General features: G+C 37.5%; 1 protein-coding gene across 2 annotated transcripts in view; it reads left to right on the plus strand.

Annotated features, from left to right (window-relative positions):
• egfra (epidermal growth factor receptor a (erythroblastic leukemia viral (v-erb-b) oncogene homolog, avian)) overlaps nt 1-18,842 on the plus strand; it is an 85,828-nt gene that overhangs the window by 61,231 nt on the left and 5,755 nt on the right. For both annotated transcript variants that reach the window (XM_067454322.1, XM_067454323.1), the window contains exons 17-25: nt 3,229-3,370; nt 3,736-3,858; nt 6,415-6,513; nt 9,065-9,250; nt 10,430-10,585; nt 13,598-13,673; nt 13,964-14,110; nt 15,825-15,922; nt 16,007-16,171. In XM_067454322.1, coding sequence (XP_067310423.1) covers nt 3,229-3,370; nt 3,736-3,858; nt 6,415-6,513; nt 9,065-9,250; nt 10,430-10,585; nt 13,598-13,673; nt 13,964-14,110; nt 15,825-15,922; nt 16,007-16,171 — 1,192 coding nt within the window. The remainder of the gene's footprint in view (nt 1-3,228; nt 3,371-3,735; nt 3,859-6,414; nt 6,514-9,064; nt 9,251-10,429; nt 10,586-13,597; nt 13,674-13,963; nt 14,111-15,824; nt 15,923-16,006; nt 16,172-18,842) is intronic.

The raw sequence follows: 18,842 nt of genomic DNA on the forward strand, positions 1-18,842 counted from the left end.
TTAAAAACATTTTAAATCCTGCATTACCTTTTCATATGACATTTTCATACAAGGTTATATGTTTATCTCAAAAAAATTTAACCTGCAATATCCTCTTTAAATAAGTTAACATTTGCATTGAGAACGACATGACTGGAGCTCGACACTTCGCGGTCCCGCTGGGAGGCAATCATATCACGGAGTCAATGAACCCGTGATTGATTTACGCCTGGCCGCGGCGCGTTGACGCATGCGCAGTTTGCGATGACAGAACTAAGGCTATTTTTGAGTGTTTAATTATTATTTTTTAAATATTGCTGATATTACTGTTAACAAATAGTTTGTATGGGTAGAACATTACGAAACAAATATATGGGAATATAATGCAATTACATGCAAAATAGCCTATATTAAAGGAAATATAAAGGAATAAAGGAAACTAAAGCCTTTTTTAATATAGCTACTGCAATGTATGCATGACTATATTTATAAAATATGGCTATATTTTAACACATACAATATTTAGTAATTAAGATATAAATAGTATTACATGTAATATCCATTAAGTTGTATCCTTTATTGTGTAGCCTTACTGTATATTGAATTTCCCATATTAATGTGAATGCATGTACACACATATAAACACTTTTATAGAATGAGTTACAACAAATTTCTACTTCCCATCATGCTTTACTTCTGATTTAAAGGAGGTTAAATGTTAAAATTAATTGTTATTTCATGTGTTTTTGCTCAATTTAATAGAGGGAGATAGGTTGAGATAGTGGATATAGTGAGGTTGACTTTTGGCCAAAAACCAATAAAACTGTTACTTTTATTATATATATATATATATATTATTTTATTATATTTATTATATGTATCTTATTATATATATATATAACCCTTTGTAATTGTTAACATTTTCATAAGTAACTGTAATATAATAGCACTTTCTCAGTAACTGTAACGGACTACAATTCCTTTTATTTTGTAATATATATATTATTTTGTTAATAATATTTTTCGGTATATCATCACATGCACATCAAATAAAATGACATACATTATGATATATAAGTAAATATATTGTCACATATTTTTTTCTAATTGAAAGCAGCAATTCCTCATGTATTATTAAATATTGTAATATATTTATCCTGTATATTTTTTATATGCAGTTAAATAATTTAATATATTTATCATTCACATATATAAGGAAATATTTTCTTTGCGTTAGGGTTACCCATTTTTATTCGTTTTACTTGTTAATTAATTTACTAAAAGTAAAATCTCACTGATTTGCAGGGGTTGTATTTAACACAATCCAGCATATATTTTTTTTACAGTGTAGGACATATATGATTGAAAATACATGAATATTGTACAATTTGTATATGTGGTTTTTGCAGCATATATGATCCTTATAGTTTTCTGTTGGAACATATAAGAATCACACATGTTTTTAATCTGCCCACGAGTGTCGTCTAGCAACTCTCAATACCCTTCTGAGCTGTAATCTCTAAAATCTTGCCGGGCCAATCACATCGTGTATAGAGTATCCTATCGTGTGCAGAGGGAGTTTGAAAGACAACCGTTTATCCCGCCCCTCGGATTGAGCCCTGTCTATGGTGAGTTTCCAGACCAAACATCTTGATATGGGTCTAAAATTTGCTAAAAACAAAAAAACAAAAAAAAAGGTTGGATGAAGTCGTGCAGAAGGTGTTAACATGGACTTTATATGTTTCAGTGAGAGCTGGTGGTGAGTCTTGAGTGTTTCTGATTGGATATCGTTTTGTTTCATGTGACAATCTACAGAGTGTGTGCGTGTTTGTCCCGGGTTCCCCCACACAACAGGATTTCTGATCGTAAAAATGTTCCATATGTTAGACAGTTATGATTTTAGATTGGTGACTCTTAACACACCTCTCACACCACAGGAAAATCTGATAATATACTATCAAGGTAGTCATGGCTTTACCTAGGATTGTTGGAAGGGGAGAATTGGGCCCAAAATCGCTCTGAATATCTTGTAGTGTGTGTACTTTATTTGACATGTAGGTGCAAAGTTACTTATATATATATATATATATGTTTTAAAAAAGATTTAATGTATTGTATATAAAGCTATGTATTTTGAATTGTCTTGTTTTTGCAATAATGCAACATAAGTTGCCACAAGACTTCATTGTAATCACATATGATATAAAAAATAAAAAAAGAGCAAAAATCGTCAATACACATATATGAACAGGAGTGTGTGCGTGTGTCGTGCGTGCGTGCGATTTTCTTTCCACATTGTATTTGTGATTCATGCTGGATTTGATTTATGGAAATGTTTTTTTTTTCTTTTGCACTTTTCCCATTCATTCCAGTCATTTTCAAACCCCAAACACAAAACAAGGGGGACTTTTTTTTAACATACCTTTAGAACAACCAAATCAAGCCCTTTTTGTAAGTATAGATAGATAATGTGGAAAAAGTCATACAATTGTATGCAACTGAGATGAAGTGAACCATGTTTTTTTAAGAAGGACATTACCCCACATAAACATAATATGAGGGTTAAAGTGACAGCAGCCTAATATAGCTGCTGCCAAATTATGCAACAATATTGTCAACTGTCAAAATTGTTGCCAGAGAAAATGCTGAGTGCTAGTAACTTTGGTAAACCACTAGCCACAGTGGCTCGTGAGCAAAACAGTTAAAGTCAAGCCCTGTATATGAAACTGTAAATAATATGTTCTATGTAAATTTTGGCAATTTTGTTGAAATCAAATAACAGAATCAACGTAAAAAAAACAAAAAAAAAACATCTGATTTGCAATGTATAATTCTATGAATCCTCCATGTATACTATGAATTCAGAATTAATGATTCTGCTCGATTGGCCTCATAAATTACGATGAATAATGGAGATGTTTGAAATGTACACAGTTCATAGAATTATTAAATAATAATTATTAAATTAAATAATAAAAACAAAACATGCCCATTAAAACCTATTTTAACCAATTGTATGCCAAAGGTTCTCACTAAAGGTTCTCACTAAAGGTTTTATGCCAAAGGTTGACAGAATTGGATAATACTGTTCAAATGGAATAAATCTCACAAATACTGTTGTTCTAATGAAAAAAAGAGCATAACAATGCAATAAATGTGTTGAGATTTATAGTCAAGGGAGAGGAATTATAGGTGAGGGGAGCATCTACAACTACATGCAAAACTCAATAATGTTCCTTTGGTCTGTAGTTCGGGTTTGCCCATGATTGCCGCTGGTGTGGTTGGAGGTCTGCTGGCGTTTGTGATCCTGGCTCTAGGAGTGGCTGTTCTATTCCGCAGACGCCACATCAGAAGGAAGAGAACCCTGCGACGACTCCTGCAAGAACGAGAGGTCAGACCACAAGACAACCAGGATATAAATATTCTGAATATCTACTGTTAAGCAACCGAAAACTCATAGAAAGAAGAGAGTTGGCAGAGTTTGATGTCTGCGGGAATGAACTGAATGTTTTATAGTTTCGGAATAGAGTCAGACATAGTAACTTCAGACACGCTGAAAGCATGTGAGATCAATGCAGTAGAGCCGGGATTACAATTTTAATGTCAACAGTCTAGTATGAAAGCCGATGGAAATCAGTCATTGAGGCAGTAGTGTTCATGAACACAGACAGATCCGTGTCATCCCGTGCTCGTTGGAGGACAGGATGTGTGTTTGAATGTAGAAGGGAGGCTTCCTGACTCTGTTTGTCTCTACAGCTAGTGGAGCCTCTGACCCCCAGCGGCGAAGCCCCCAACCAGGCCTTGCTGCGAATCCTCAAAGAGACAGAGTTCAAGAAGATCAAAGTGCTTGGGTCTGGAGCTTTCGGCACTGTGTATAAGGTGACTGACCTCTTTTTAAGGTTGCGAATGCGAATGTAAATACTTGTGCTATGTGCATTTCCTATTTCCTCTTTTGATGCCTTCTCAATTTTCGGTACAAAATAAGCTCAATAGACCTTAAAGCGTTAGTTCACCCAAAAATGAAAATGATGTCATTAATTACTCACCCTCATGTCGTTCGACACCCGTAAGACCTTTGTTCATCTTCGGAACACAAATTAAGATATTTTTGTTGAAATCCGATGGCTCAGAAAGGCCTCCATTGGCAGCAATGACATTTCATCTCTCAAGACTCATAAAACGTAGCTTGACGTGGTCATACTCAATTCTAGTCAGAATATGAGTCTGAAACTGCTCCATTGGGCTGTGATTATGAGGCGTTTCAACCGAACTAGGAAAGACCTCAATTGGATAGAGCTACAACCAATCAGAGCAACGAAGCGACGCATTGTCAAATGTCAAAAGAGTTTTGTTGTAAAAACTTGGCAACCCTGTCTGCACGCGCGCTGAAATCAGGCTGGAATACACGATCTTTGCTGGTGTTGTAAAACAATAAATAATTTAATAATACACAGAGTACTTACCCAACATGATCATCATTTCTGAGAGAAATTGTGAAGGTGAATGCATATACAAACAAGCTCTCCGCTTAGGATTCGAAAAAATATAATCCAAGCCCCTTTGATGACGTGCATGATTACGTTACTGTTACCATCTGTCCGTCATCGTCTAAAGCCCGCCCTGATGATTTCATTGGTCCAAACAGTTTCTGTTCGGGGATAATTACTCCTCTATAGAGCAAGGCCAGACCAAACTGCCCAACCTAAAAAATTTGTGGGCGGGGCTAAGTTCGGCTGGCATCCAGGCTACATAAAAGGCACTAAAGACGTTGTTACTAAGTCCATTTCACTACAGTGGTTTTACATTAAATTAATTTAAAAAGCGACGAGTAGTTTTTGTGCGGAAAAAAAACACCCTAAATAATGACTTATATAGTGATGGCTGATTTCAAAACACTGCTTAGTGAAGCTTCGGAGCGTTATGAATCAGCGTATCGAATCAGCGATTCGCAATCCGAATCATGAATCAATACGCTGATTCATTAAGCTCAGAACCTTCAAGAAGAATGAATTATTGTATCTCGTACTGTGTGTCATAGTGGGCGATAACCGTCACCGTGTCTGTGATGCATCACGACATCCAGACAGAAAGGCTGCATCCTAAATCGGATACTTCCCTACTATTTAGGTGAAAAATGTGACAAAATAAGTATTTCCAAATTCACGGTAAGCATAAAAGAGTAGGCAAAAAGTCCCCGGGTGACCAATCAACACTTTACTATCTTATGAGGCCACAGGAGAAGATTTATGAATTGCTGTGAAGCGACGCAACTGACTCTGGTAGGTCACATGATAATGAGAACATGGCGAATGTAGTGCATCCGGATTAAATTCATACCACACACACAGTATGATATTTCATATCATAAAGACAAGCATGTTTCATTTTTTCGGCCCTCCGAAAAAGGAGGAGTAGAGAAGCTCTTCCTTACACAGCTTTCTTACATAGCGAAATGAAAGAAACAATGGTATTGTTGCTTCCAAGGTAGAATTATACAGTGGAAGAAAGCTTCATAGAGCTTTGGTAACAATACTCCTTCCTTTATGATGTTTCCTTGTGGAACTACCATGACAGAGTGAAGAAAAAAAGATATGAAAAGATAAATAAGTGCTGGCCAACGATAGTGGAGGCGTTTCAGAAACCGGATGAGTACTGGAATTAGCATCAGGCTAGTCCATCGTTTGTTTATGATCTTGCTTCTGGAAGACAGTTGCTAGTTCTGCCTTCTCTATGATTATATAGATAATTATCGCCTTCTCGATAATTTGAATGTTTTAGCGTATGTGATTTATCGTGGGCATGGGTCGGCCAAATATTAACGGGTCTGGGCGGGTGCGGATTTAATTTTGATATTTTCACGGGTCATGGGTCGGATCTGGTGCTAAGCTTGCGGGTACGGGCGGGGACGGGTCTCCAAAAATGGACCCGTGTAGGACTTGCACCATGGCATAATTCGTGTGTACACACATTGTGCACCTTACTATATGCGCATATTACTAACGTGCCTTCTAAATAACATAAAAAATACTGAAATATTGATTTTAAACCAGGTTTTTGTTGGTCAATGGCGCAGTAGGTTTCGGTTGCCCCAAAAGAGCAACACGTTAACAATGCGCCTAAACACACCTGTTTTTCACACCATGGGCGAAAAGATGCGTCCGAGTGCGTTTGCTATTTAAACAAAGTGGAGCACGTAAAAATGATAACTGCGTCGGGCTGAAACTAGCAAAAAAACAGTTCATCATCACGTACATCAGTGCATCACGTCTGCCGTCTTCACATTGCGCCTGGTGTAGGGGCCTATCATAGCAGACAAAAATATTGTGTGGTCTGAAACCTGCATAAGGTCTCTTCGCTGTTGATCTGTAGACATAAACAAAACTTGCAAAACACTGAGTGTTAATATAATATATTAAGACAAATATTTTGCTGCAGGGTTTGTGGGTTCCAGAGGGAGAGAGTGTGAAGATCCCCGTCGCCATTAAGGTCTTACGAGAAGCCACGTCTTACAAAGCAAACAAGGAGATCTTGGACGTGAGTATATAGTGCGAATTGACGTGTTTGTCACATCTGACCTTATTCATGATTTATTCTCTGTGACTCATTGCCTTGTTTACTGTTGTCAATACTGCATAGATAATTAAAGAGCACGTGACATACAACACGTGACATACCAAAAGGTGTTTAAACTATTAATGTCAGCATTAAAAAAAGTTGTGATAGTCTTTTCTTTCCTATTTTGACGTGTATCTGAGTAAACAGCTTCTTAAATAAGAAACCATGTAGGGCAGGACTTTCTTTTGCCCTGGGGAATTAATTGGATGGCTGTCGTTTGCTATTGATGGATCTCATGTGAGTGACAGGTTGCCCCGCCCTCATGCCGGTAAACACATCATCAAAGAAGTGCTGCAAGAGGGAAAGTTATTTGATTAAAAACAAAAAGGAAACATGCATTTGGACATTTAAAGGGATAGTTCACCCAAATATGAAAATTCTATCATCATTTACTCTCCCTCAAGTTGTTCCAAACCTGTTTGAGTTTTTTTTTCTTCTGCTGAACACAAAAGAAGATATTTTAAAGAATGTTTGTAACCAAGCAGAGCAACCATGGACTACCATAGTAGGAGGAAAAATACTACGGTAGTCAATGATTTCTCTATCTGCTTTGTTACAAGCATTCTTCAAAATATCTTCTTTTGTGTCCAACAGAACAAAGAAACTCATACAGTTTTGGAACTACTTGAGGGTGAGTGAATGATGACAGAGTTAAACATTTTGGGTGAACTATCCCTTTAATACTGCAATATTCCATTAAAAACAAATTTGTCTGTTTTGATTTCATGGTGACTTTAAGGCTGGCTGAAATTGCGCAACAAATGACAACATTTAAAAACTTTCCAGAGTTGACTGTTTGATTTAGAGTGTTCAGAAACAGAACTGTTATTGTCACACTGACCCAGAAAACACAACATCTGGGAATGTGGTGTTTGTGAACTAGAGAACTAGCTTAAAGGGAATAGTTCACCAGAAATTGAATTCCGCCACATTAAATGTCAATGTATTCGATATAATTACAAACCAAATGGGCTAAATCACACTTATCATGAAAAAATATTTCTCAAAAGTTGTTTGTATACCTACAAGTATACTGTTAATGTTCAATTTGAAAATGCATATGATTTTGAATCACGTCAAATGTTAGTCTTTATCTGTAATGAACTGGCTTCATGCATTTACTTAAAATCACGGTAACACTTTACAATAAGGTTTCATTTGTTAATATTAGTTACTAACAACGAGCATTTGTTATTGTATTTGTCAATCTTTGTTAACATTAGCTAATAAAAATACAACTTTATTGTTTGTTCATGGTATTTTCCACTGCATTAACTATTAACTATGTTAACAAATACAACTTTTGATTTGAATAATGGTAACACTTTATTATAAGGTGTCACTTTAGTTTAACTTAAGTTAATGTTTTAACTAACATGAACTAACCATGAGCAGATCATTTGTTACTGTATTTGTTAATCTTTGTTAACATTAGTTGATATAAATCCAGCTGTTCATGGTTTGTTCATGTTAGTTCACATTAGTGCATTATCTAATGTTAACAAGATTTGAATGAAGTGTTAGTAAATGTTGAAATTAAAATTAATAAAGATAAATAAAGGCTTTATAAGTGCAGTTCATTATTAGTTCATGTTGCTTAGCTAATGTAGTTAACTAATGAACCTTATTGTAAAATTTTACAGAATAATGTGTTAAAATTAACATTAACAAATATAAAACATTCTGAAGAAATGCAGTTCTACAATCAAACCTTCTTCTCTTCATGCATCTGCTCTGTATCTATGTGATCAAGTTATCCAGTAAATTATTTCAGTAAACACAGACAGTGAAATCTGTTCCGTCATTCTAGTTAAGAGAATGATTGCTCAGAAAAGGCCATAGTCTCCAGTGACAAGCTCAGCTGAAATCTACAGTATATTATACAACCTTGAGGGCTGTGTGGAGTTGATACAGAACAGAAACTTCAACCAGGAGGAGTGTAGGAATGGAGCAATTTCAACTCTTGTTTGCTGTTGCGAACAGAAAGAATGTAATTTCCTCCAGTAAGCTCTTCGATTGTGAGAATCTGGCTGCACAGGCCACTCTCAAGGTCACTTTGAAAATAATTCATCTATGGAAACGCACAGTGTAACATTTTGAACGTCTGCAGAAGCCAAATTCTAACAGACCCGCACAGTCGTTTTAATGTTAGAAAGAAAAATTGAAATGGATATCAGTCACTCCCTATTTGAAAGGAAGATGTTGTTGGTTTTGGCAGCTCTAAATCACCTAGGAGAAGTTCTGTAAATTGCCCAGGGTTTGATTATATGTTCCTACTAGGTTTTGAATTTCCTGAAGCATTTTTCTTCAGGCCTTTGTTTGTGCAAATATTTTCTGATGCGCTCGAGGCACCTAATTTGTTAGTTCGATGGCTTTAGGGACTATACACAGCCCTGGTATTTGTCAGTGTTGCTGTATACCATATACAGTATGTAGCATTGGTGCTGAGCTCATTTGTTTGTATCTATAGGAGGCCTATGTGATGGCCACCGTCGACCATCCTCACGTGTGCCGTCTGCTCGGCATCTGCCTGACCTCCACCGTCCAACTTATCACCCAGTTGATGCCTTTCGGCTGTTTGCTGGACTACGTCAGAGAAAACAAAGACAACATCGGCTCACAACACCTGCTCAACTGGTGTGTGCAGATTGCTAAGGTAAAATGGATTGTATGTTTCATAGTTGTTTTTAAATCTCATCCCTTCAGATAACCAGTGAGTCATTTCATTTGATGAGGAACAGATGGTTTGAGATGCCTGTCATTGTGTTCAGTACAATTAATTATTTAAAATAATTATTTCATAGTATTAATATATTAATTCATATTTAAAATAAAATAATTAATAAGTTATTTTCAAAGATTTTTATTTGTTTCATTTTATTTGTGATCAATTATTAAATTATATGTCATCCTAGTTTAATTATAAACTTGTCCCAGTCCTGTTCTCCCTGTTGTACTCTATATTATTAAAGGAAATAGGGAGGGGTAAATGCTAATTGTTTAATACGTTGCAAAACTAGAAGGTATAAAGAGACATTTTTAGATTTGGAATGAATTTATATGCCTATCCAGGTTTCTCGCTGGTGATGCGAAAACCGAAAATAGGTAATACCTCCCACAGATCCATAGCACTCGCAAATATTCAATATTTGAAGTCATGTCTCGTTTCTGAAGTGCAAATCAGTAACTGTGATGATTTTTTAAGCAGACGGGCCTTTTTTGGTCCTCACTGCTGAGGGAATAACATTTCTTTTTTGAGAGAAACCTTGATCAGAATAGGACTAGAAAATGTAGAGATGTGGTTGGTATGATGATATAACATTCTCAGAAAAGAAATATATGAACAAATCTTAAACTTGGATCCTGACTTCCCTTTGAATATCATCAGTTTGCAGTCATTCTTTCCATAACAGTTGTGTTTTATATTATTTGCTAATGATCTATACAGCATTTCCCCTGATCTGTCCACTTCTTAAAGTTTATTTACACTTAGTCATGTCATACATCCTGATCAATTTGATTTTGATTTGGTATATGTTCCATTTACAGTAAAAACTTTACAGTACAGTACAGTACAGTACAGAGTGCAAAAAATGATGGATAAGAACAGAGAATGATAACAAAAAACAGAACATACACATCAACATATAGTAATTTATCTGAACAAAGTAGACAATAGTCAAATAAGCTCAAATCAGTCGACTTATACATATCCAATGTACACTAATTTGTATACTTTCATCACATAATTTTCATTCCAGCTTGAGTGAGTAAATCCCAATATTAACTGAAGTCGACTAAACAAATCTTTTGAATTTCTCTCTGGCTGTTATAGGGAATGAATTACCTGGAAGAGCGCCATCTTGTGCACAGAGACTTGGCTGCTCGTAATGTGCTGGTGAAAACCCCTCAGCATGTGAAGATCACTGATTTTGGCCTGGCTAAGCTGTTAAACGCAGATGAGAAGGAGTATCACGCAGATGGTGGAAAGGTCTGTCTCTTTTGTGAGAAAGTGGATGTTGATGACAGTTTTTGAATTTACTAGTTCCTAAACTGTCCTAAAAACTAATGAAGAGAAGATGAATGTGGCCTCTTATAAGCAGTGTTGGGGGTAGTGCATTTAAAGGTCCCGTTCTTCGCGATCCCATCTTTCAAACTTTAGTTAGTGTGAAATGTTGCTGTTAGAGCATAAATAATACCTGTAAAATTATAAAGCTCAAAGTTCAATGCCAAGCGAGATATTTTATTTAACAGAAGTTCCCTTTCAAAGCCTACAGCGAACGGCCGGTTTGGACTACACCCCTGCACTTCCTGCTGTAATGACGTCACTAGAACCGTTTGTTGACTAACCCTCCGCCCACAAGGACACGCAAAATAGGAGGCGTGGTCTTGTTGCTCTCCCACGTGGAGAAGAGTGCACATTGAGTGCTTGCATCTACCCGTTATGGTAAGAGGCGGGACCTTTCCGGGCAAAGTGCGCTAAGCTGCTGTCCAATCACAACACGGGAAGCGCTGGCCCAATCAGAACTCGTTACGTATTTCTGAAGGAGGGAATTCATAGAACAAGGAAATCATCAGGCCATTTTAGGACAGAGAAAACCAAGGGGGTAATCTAGCACTCGGAAAGCGTTCCACCTAACCTGACAAGCCAGACCCACATCAAGATGTTTGGTCTGGAAACTCACCATAGACAGGGCTCAATCCGAGGGGCGGGATAAACGGTTGTCTTTTAAACTCCCTCTGCACGCGATAGGATAGCGCTACAACCAACCAGAGCAACAAAGGTGAAACAGAGCTTGTTGATAGATTAAACATTCACCGTATCCGGTCGGCTAAACTCCGAACACATCTTCCCTTTTTAAGAATGACTTCAGTGCCGTTCTTTGTTTTTTTCTCAGAGAAAAGCTTTACTCCAAGTCTTCCAGAATCGCAGTCAAAGCTGATTCGAAAGACAGCCGTTCGCCAGTTTCTGTGTTTACTAGAAGACTGTGTTACTAGAAGCACGCAAACTCAACTCCGCCGTCGTCATTATGGCCCCACCCGCCGACTCTATACACGATGTGATTTGCCCGTCCAGATTGTGAGGAATAGAGCTCAGAAGGGTATTATTGAGAGTTCCTAGACGACACTTGCGGGCAGATTAAATTTGCTGCCGCTAGGGTGCGTCTAGATTTCTAGGCTACGTTCCACCCATAGGGGCGGCCATTGCTAACCAAGCCATCACTTGCTGTCATTCATTTTTGAGTCAGTAAAAAAGTCATTTTTGAGCCTCTAAAAAAAAAGTCACTTTGACAGTAAATAACTTCACATCTGAGGCGTTTAAAGACTCCATTTGTCCATTGTTTATTTATAAAGAAACACGACAATGCATAAAAGGGGAGAAGCCGATAGTGAGCCAAAAGCAACGGGAGAAAATATTTAAACAACGTGATTCAGATTTCATTTTCCACAACTACTAGAAGCCTACAGCTGTCAGACAGGTTGCTTACGTCACATCTACGTTGTCAAGCTCAGTCTGAGCATGCGCAGTTCGCTCAGCCATCAGAAAGTGAGTGCTTCTAATTTACCTTATTTTTTGCCATTGAAGTCTATGGGAACGCTCTGTCCATTTCTTTTACTGTCTATGGAGAAAACAACAGTGTACAGATAAGTAAATTTTGGGAAAAATACTTTGATTTTTACACGCGAAACACAAACTCATGTTATATTGCACACTGTAAACACAATCAAGGCTTCAAAAACACATTAAAAAAAGGACCTTTAAGTATCATGAGTTATGTAATCAGATTACTTTAAGAACCGGTAACTAGTCATTTAAGTAACTAGTAAAGTAATGCATTATTTTACAGCAAAATATTTTAGTTACTTTTTCAAATAAGTAACTCAAGCTACTTTGTTTTCCCATTTATTGACTGACAGACTGACATGTTGGGAGAATTTGTGAGTAATGCTGCCTTCACATGCTCTCAGAATTATGATAAATACTTTAGTTTTAAATAGTTTCCTAGGTAAAACTTGCACGATTGCCCTCCTATTTCGAATGCGATGAACTCGTAATCACAACATCAGAAGTGGGAATTATCCAAATTCCGATAGCACATGAAGACAGCATAAGTTCAGAGGTGTCGTGTGCTGTGTGAACATGATGGATATTGTAGTTCTAGACTAATGTGAGCATTTAATCAGCTCACAAATTTAGTATTCCTCAAATTGAATAAAAAACAGTGAAATGCAAACTCCGAGTATTACACAAACCTGCAATAATTACATGTTAAATTACACACATATACTTTTATGTATTTAATCTTACTTTATTAACCAATATCTTTGCTACTTACCTTGCATTATCAAATTCAACCAATAATAAACAAAAATGACTTTAGACATTGTGGGCCCTATCATGAACCCACAACTTAAATGTTTTTTCTAGTTTTAGCCAGAAGCAGTTATCATTATCACGTCCTGCGCCATGTTGTTTAAATAACAAATGTCATGTGCATCAGTTGGCGTTGCTATTTTGAGGCAACTGAATTAAAATATTAAAATAGTGCCCATTGTGTTTTATTCTGCAAACCAAAATGGTGTCACAGCTGAATGGATTGTTTGAGCTGCACCCTCTACTGTACAGGCGTGAATTTGCATTTCTTCTACGTGAGGCTTATTCATTTCACTTGTTCATGTGAAAGGGCCTTTACATTTGAAAATAAAACTTTTTGTTAATTAAAATTTGTTATTAAAAACAAACAAACCAGCAAAAGTAAGGTAACACATTACGTTCTTATAAAGTAACTAAGTTACACAATTAGTTATGCAATTAGTAACGCAATGTTGTAATACATTACTTTTAAAAGTAACTTTCCCCAACACTGCTTATTAGGGTCCTAACTATACAAGGATAAGATTACTAACAATCATAAGGTCATCTTTTGAATGTCAAGTGTGTTCGCTTCCCATTTTTGCTTTTGAAATAGAGATTTTATGTTGCCTTGTTGTCCTTCAACAGGTGCCAATAAAATGGATGGCTCTCGAATCCATCCTGCACAGGACATACACCCACCAGAGTGACGTCTGGAGTTATGGTTAGTAGCAGTTTACGAATAACAGAAGTAAAAGGTATTGCTTATTTTAGAAATTGAATTTTTTAATTTTTCCAATTTTGCATTGAAAATTCAGGACTTATGCATATAGGATATAGCTTGGGTCATGCAAAGTTTTAATTGGATAAACTTGCCACAGTGAACATGACCAGGAATGTGGATGTAGAAAGTAATAGGGTTAATTTTGATCTTATAAGATCTCTTTTAAAGCTGAGGATCTCTCAGTATTGAATAAAATGAGCTGTTTTTCATTGAATGATACTCTACTCTAGGTGTGACAGTCTGGGAGCTGATGACATTTGGAACAAAGCCATACGATGGGATTCCCGCTCGTGAAATCGCTGAAGTTCTCGAGAAAGGAGAAAGACTTCCTCAGCCTCCTATCTGCACCATTGATGTGTACATGATAATGGTCAAATGTAAGTTTGATTCATTGCTGTATTATAAAGTGAACATGTGTAATCCTTTCTACCTTTTTGATCAGTGATTGATGATACCCATTAATATGCCATAAAATAGTTTTCCAAATGTACTTTTCCAGCAAAGGTATTCAGCTGTTATTCATAAAAACAATGTCTTTGTCTGTTTTATACATATTGTTTCCATCAGAAGCATCATAAACCTATTATTTTTAGTGGGAACCAGTGGCAGACCTGGTTATATATATATATATATATATATATATTACACCGATCAGGCATAGCATAATGACCGACCGGTAAAGTGAATAACACTAATTATCTCTTTAGTTAGTGGGTGGAATATATTAGGCAGCAATTGAACACTTTGCCCTCGAAGTTGATGTGTTGGAAAATGGGCAAAAGTAAGGATTTGAGCGAGTTTGACAAGGGCCAAGTTGTGATGGCTAGACGACTGGGTCAGAGCATCTCCAAAACTTCAGCTCTTGTTGAGTGTTTCTGGTCTGCAGTGGTCAGTATCTATCAAAAGTGGTCCAAGGAAGGAACAGTGGCGAACTATCGAAAAGTTCATTGCCGGCCAAGGATCATTGATGTACGAGGGGATTAAAGTCTGGCCCATGTGTTCCAATCAAACAGACGAGCTACTGTACCTCAGATTGCTCAGGAAGTTAATGCTGGTTCTGATAGAAAGGTGTCAGAATACTCAGTGCATCACAGTTTGTTGCGTATGGGGTTGCTTAGCCACAGACCAGTCAGGGTGCCCATGATTGACCCCTGTCCACCACAGAAAGCACCAATAGTGGGCACGTGAGCTTCAGAACTGGACCACAGAGCATTGGAAGAAAGTGGTCTGGTCTGATGTTTTCTTTTACATCACGTGGATGCCGGGTGTTTGTGTGCGTCACTCTCCTGGGGGACGCATGGCACCAGGATGCACTATGGGAAGAAGGCAAGCCAGCAGAGGCAGTGTGATGCTTTGAGCTAATGTTTTGCTGGGAAACTTTGGGTCCTGCCATCCATGTGGATGCTACTTTGACATTGTACCACTTACCTAAGCATTTTTGCAGACCATGAACACCTTTTCATGGAAACATTATTTCCCGTAGGCTTCTTTCAGCAGGCTAATGCACTCTGCCACAAAGCAGAAATGAAATAATGTTCAGAAATGGTGTGAACATTGTTGAACACAGGTGTTGACTTAGCCTCAAAATTCCCCAGATCTCAATCCAGTCAACCATCTGTGGGATGTGCAGAACAAACAAGCCAGATCCATGGAGGGCCACCTCAAAACTTGCAGGACTTAAAGGATCTCCTGTTAACATCTTGGTGCCAGATACCACAGCACACCTTCAGGGGTCCAGGGGAGTTAGTGATGTGCATGGATAAATTATAATAAACACCACAATAATCCATAAAAATAAGATTTTTTTTGTTTTATTAAATTATTAGTGTTTTAACTTTAAGCATGGGCAATTAAATATCCAATATCGGCCAATATACAATAATTAAAAATACCTATGAATTAAAAAATCTCTAATATCGACGATTAACCAAAATTATACTGATATATTGTGCGTCCTTAATTGAATTCGATCAGAAAAAAAGGAGTTTGAAGCAACATGAGGGTGGCTAGGCGATGAGAGATTTATAGTCCTTAAACTTAACGTCTTTGTCATCATCACCTTTATCCTCACATCACTATGTTTTCATTCAGGTTGGATGATCGATGCGGAGAGCAGACCTCGCTTCAGGGAGCTCATCGCTGAGTTCACCAAAATGGCACGTGACCCGTCTCGCTATCTCGTCATTCAGGTGAGGGAAGCGCAACTCTGATTTGTGAAAGCTCACTGTAGCCTTGCTCACATCTGAGCACTGTCACTATTTTCCTGTTGGCAGGGTGATGATCGGATGCATTTACCCAGTCCTACTGACTCCAAGTTCTACCGTAGTCTGATGATTGGAGAGCTGGATGAAGCGGTGGATGTAGAAGAGTATTTAGTGCCCAATCACAGCTTCTTCAGCAGCCCCAGCACCTCCCGCACACAGCTGCTGCACTCTGTGGTAATGCTCACTAACACACAGTACTGCTGCTTCTAGCTACATATCCAGCTCACTAAATGCCTTCCTAATATGTTCAAACACCAAATCATTTCTAATCAGCATTTTCAATCTCATTATAAAAAGAAAGCATAAAACAGATCACACAAGATTACATGAAAGCTAGAATGATTAAGAACTACTTAAAACATGACATAATCAAAAATGGCGTGCGTGCGTGCGTGCGTGCGTGCGTGCGTGCGTGTGTGTAAAACACTAAAAACTGAAATCAATAGATAAAGTTAATTTAGGCAGCACCACATAATATAAAAAAAAGTGTGAAAAATTTATATTTATTTACAATTTAACACTTTTTACATAACATTTTACATTTAAGAGCATTCACAATTAAATATCTGACACTGGCCAATATGAAATTGTATAAATTATAATTATAATATAAAACTCAAATAAAAGATCAAATATTTTATATTTTTTAGCAAAACACTAAACTTAGTTAAGGTATTTATCTGACAATTATTTGGCAAAAAAGCGCACAGGAAAAAGCATACATTGATTAGTTATTAATATTTTGTTGGTTCTCTCTTTTTTTGCATGTGTTGTATCTGACATCCTGGGTAAAAAGGATGTCTACACAATTTAGTTAATTTTCATTTTCGCCAATTGTCTTGACTACTAATTGTACAACTAGGCAGTTTGCTTACAAAATATTGAACACATTTTTAATAATATTTGAATAAAGGCCAGACATCCATTCTGGCCACTACTGTATATAAAATAAAACATGGCTTACTTCATATTATATACTTATATACAAACATTTGTGTAATAAATTATATTCAATGCTATACTAAATTAATGCAGTAGCCCTACTAAAAGCCCGTCTAAAGCATCTGTCGCAGCTGAATGCTCCCTGCGGTACCACTAAAGCAGTGACTGCATATCAAATCTGATGACAGTGTTGTGTGCTTTCACTCAAAAGGACGGAAAAGGTCACACTGCAGAGGAGTATGTACCTGGCCTGATTTTCGTCATCTTCTGGCCTGGCCTCCTTCACCCACTTCCCGTTCCGCTGTCCTTCTGCTTCTTCGCCCTCTCCCCCGCTTCCTCCCAGCTGCCTCCTGATTAATGACCGTTCCGCAGCAGAAAAGCAAGCACGTCTGTCCAAGAGGACTCGCCAGGCCTCCGCGTTCTGAGCGTTTCCTGGCCTCGCGCCTGCCGCTAAGTGTGTGCAAAGCTCCTTCAGCCTTTCAAGTCTGATTGCTTTTGCGGGCAACACTTGTTAAATTTTTTTTGGCAGAACGAAGGTCTTGAGCTCAGACGGAGTCTTATATAACACAGGCATTGAGGCATAACCATTTAAGGCTGTAGTTTCTCTGACAGATGGTAGCTTATTTAGCCTATGTTTCTTTTTGTTGTTACTTGTGTTTTACGAACGTGTTTTGCAAAAGAAACCCTGCGATATGCTTGCGTGAACTGCTGACTTAGTTTTGTTATGGTTTAGGAGCCTCAATAAGGCTGGCTTCTGTTCTCCTCGTAACATGTACAGACATGTTTTGTGCATGTTGGGGTAAATAAAGAGATTTATTCAGTCCTCAGTCATCATCTTGACATGTCAGTTAAATGGATTAACCATTGTACAACATCGACTAGAAATAATTCCAAAACGTACAACAAATACACTTCTACACATTAGTACCCAATCCCTATTACAGGGGTCTTGTGGTACAGTTCTTCATTATTCATCAACATTTTTGGACAGGAAAACTTTGCCTAAATATTTCACGGCCCCTCCCACATTACAATTGTTCAGTAAAGCAAATTAAAGTACCCCTATTATGCTATTTTAAATGCTTCTCAATTTGTTTTAGAGGTCTTCTAGGTTAACATGCATTAAAGATCAAAAACAATTAATATAATATACAACAAATTTTCTTATAATATACACTGCAGCATCATCTCTTTTCTCACATAGTCTGAAGTTCAATAAATAATTTGGTCTCTCTAAACCCTTCCTTTTTGTGAGCCTACTCTGCTCTTGAGTAGACCAATCACAACAGACTGGGCCATCTCACTAATCAGAGGAGAGTAGACCAGTCACAACAGACTGGGCCATCTGACCAATCAGAGCAGAGTAGACCAATGACAACTGACTGAGCCATCTGACCAATCAAAGGAGAGTAGACCAATGACAACAAACTGGGCTGTCTGACCAATCAGAGCAGAGTAGATCAATCACAACAGACTGGGCCATCAGACTACTCAGAGCAGAGTAGATCAATGACAAAAAACTGGGCCATCTGACCAATCAGAGGAGAGTAGACCAATGAAAACAAACTGGGCTGTCTGACCAATCAGAGCAGAGTAGACCAATCTCAACAGACTGGGCCATCTGACCAATCAGATCAAAATAGACCATTGACAACTGATTGAGTCATCTGACCAATCAAAGGAGAGTAGACCAATGACAACAAATTGGGCTGTTTGACCAATCAGAGCAGAGTAGATCAATCACAACAGATTGGGCCCTCAGACAAGAAAGACAGGAATTAAAAATAATTTCAAATCAGTTCAGAATGCAATTTTAATTTCAGGATACAATAGCCCTCAAACTAATGTACGACAGAAAAATGTGTATGGTAGTTTCCACCCAAAACTTGACACTTATCAATAT

Source organism: Pseudorasbora parva, chromosome 9 (genome assembly GCF_024679245.1).
Source record: "Pseudorasbora parva isolate DD20220531a chromosome 9, ASM2467924v1, whole genome shotgun sequence".
NCBI lineage: Eukaryota > Metazoa > Chordata > Actinopteri > Cypriniformes > Gobionidae > Pseudorasbora > Pseudorasbora parva.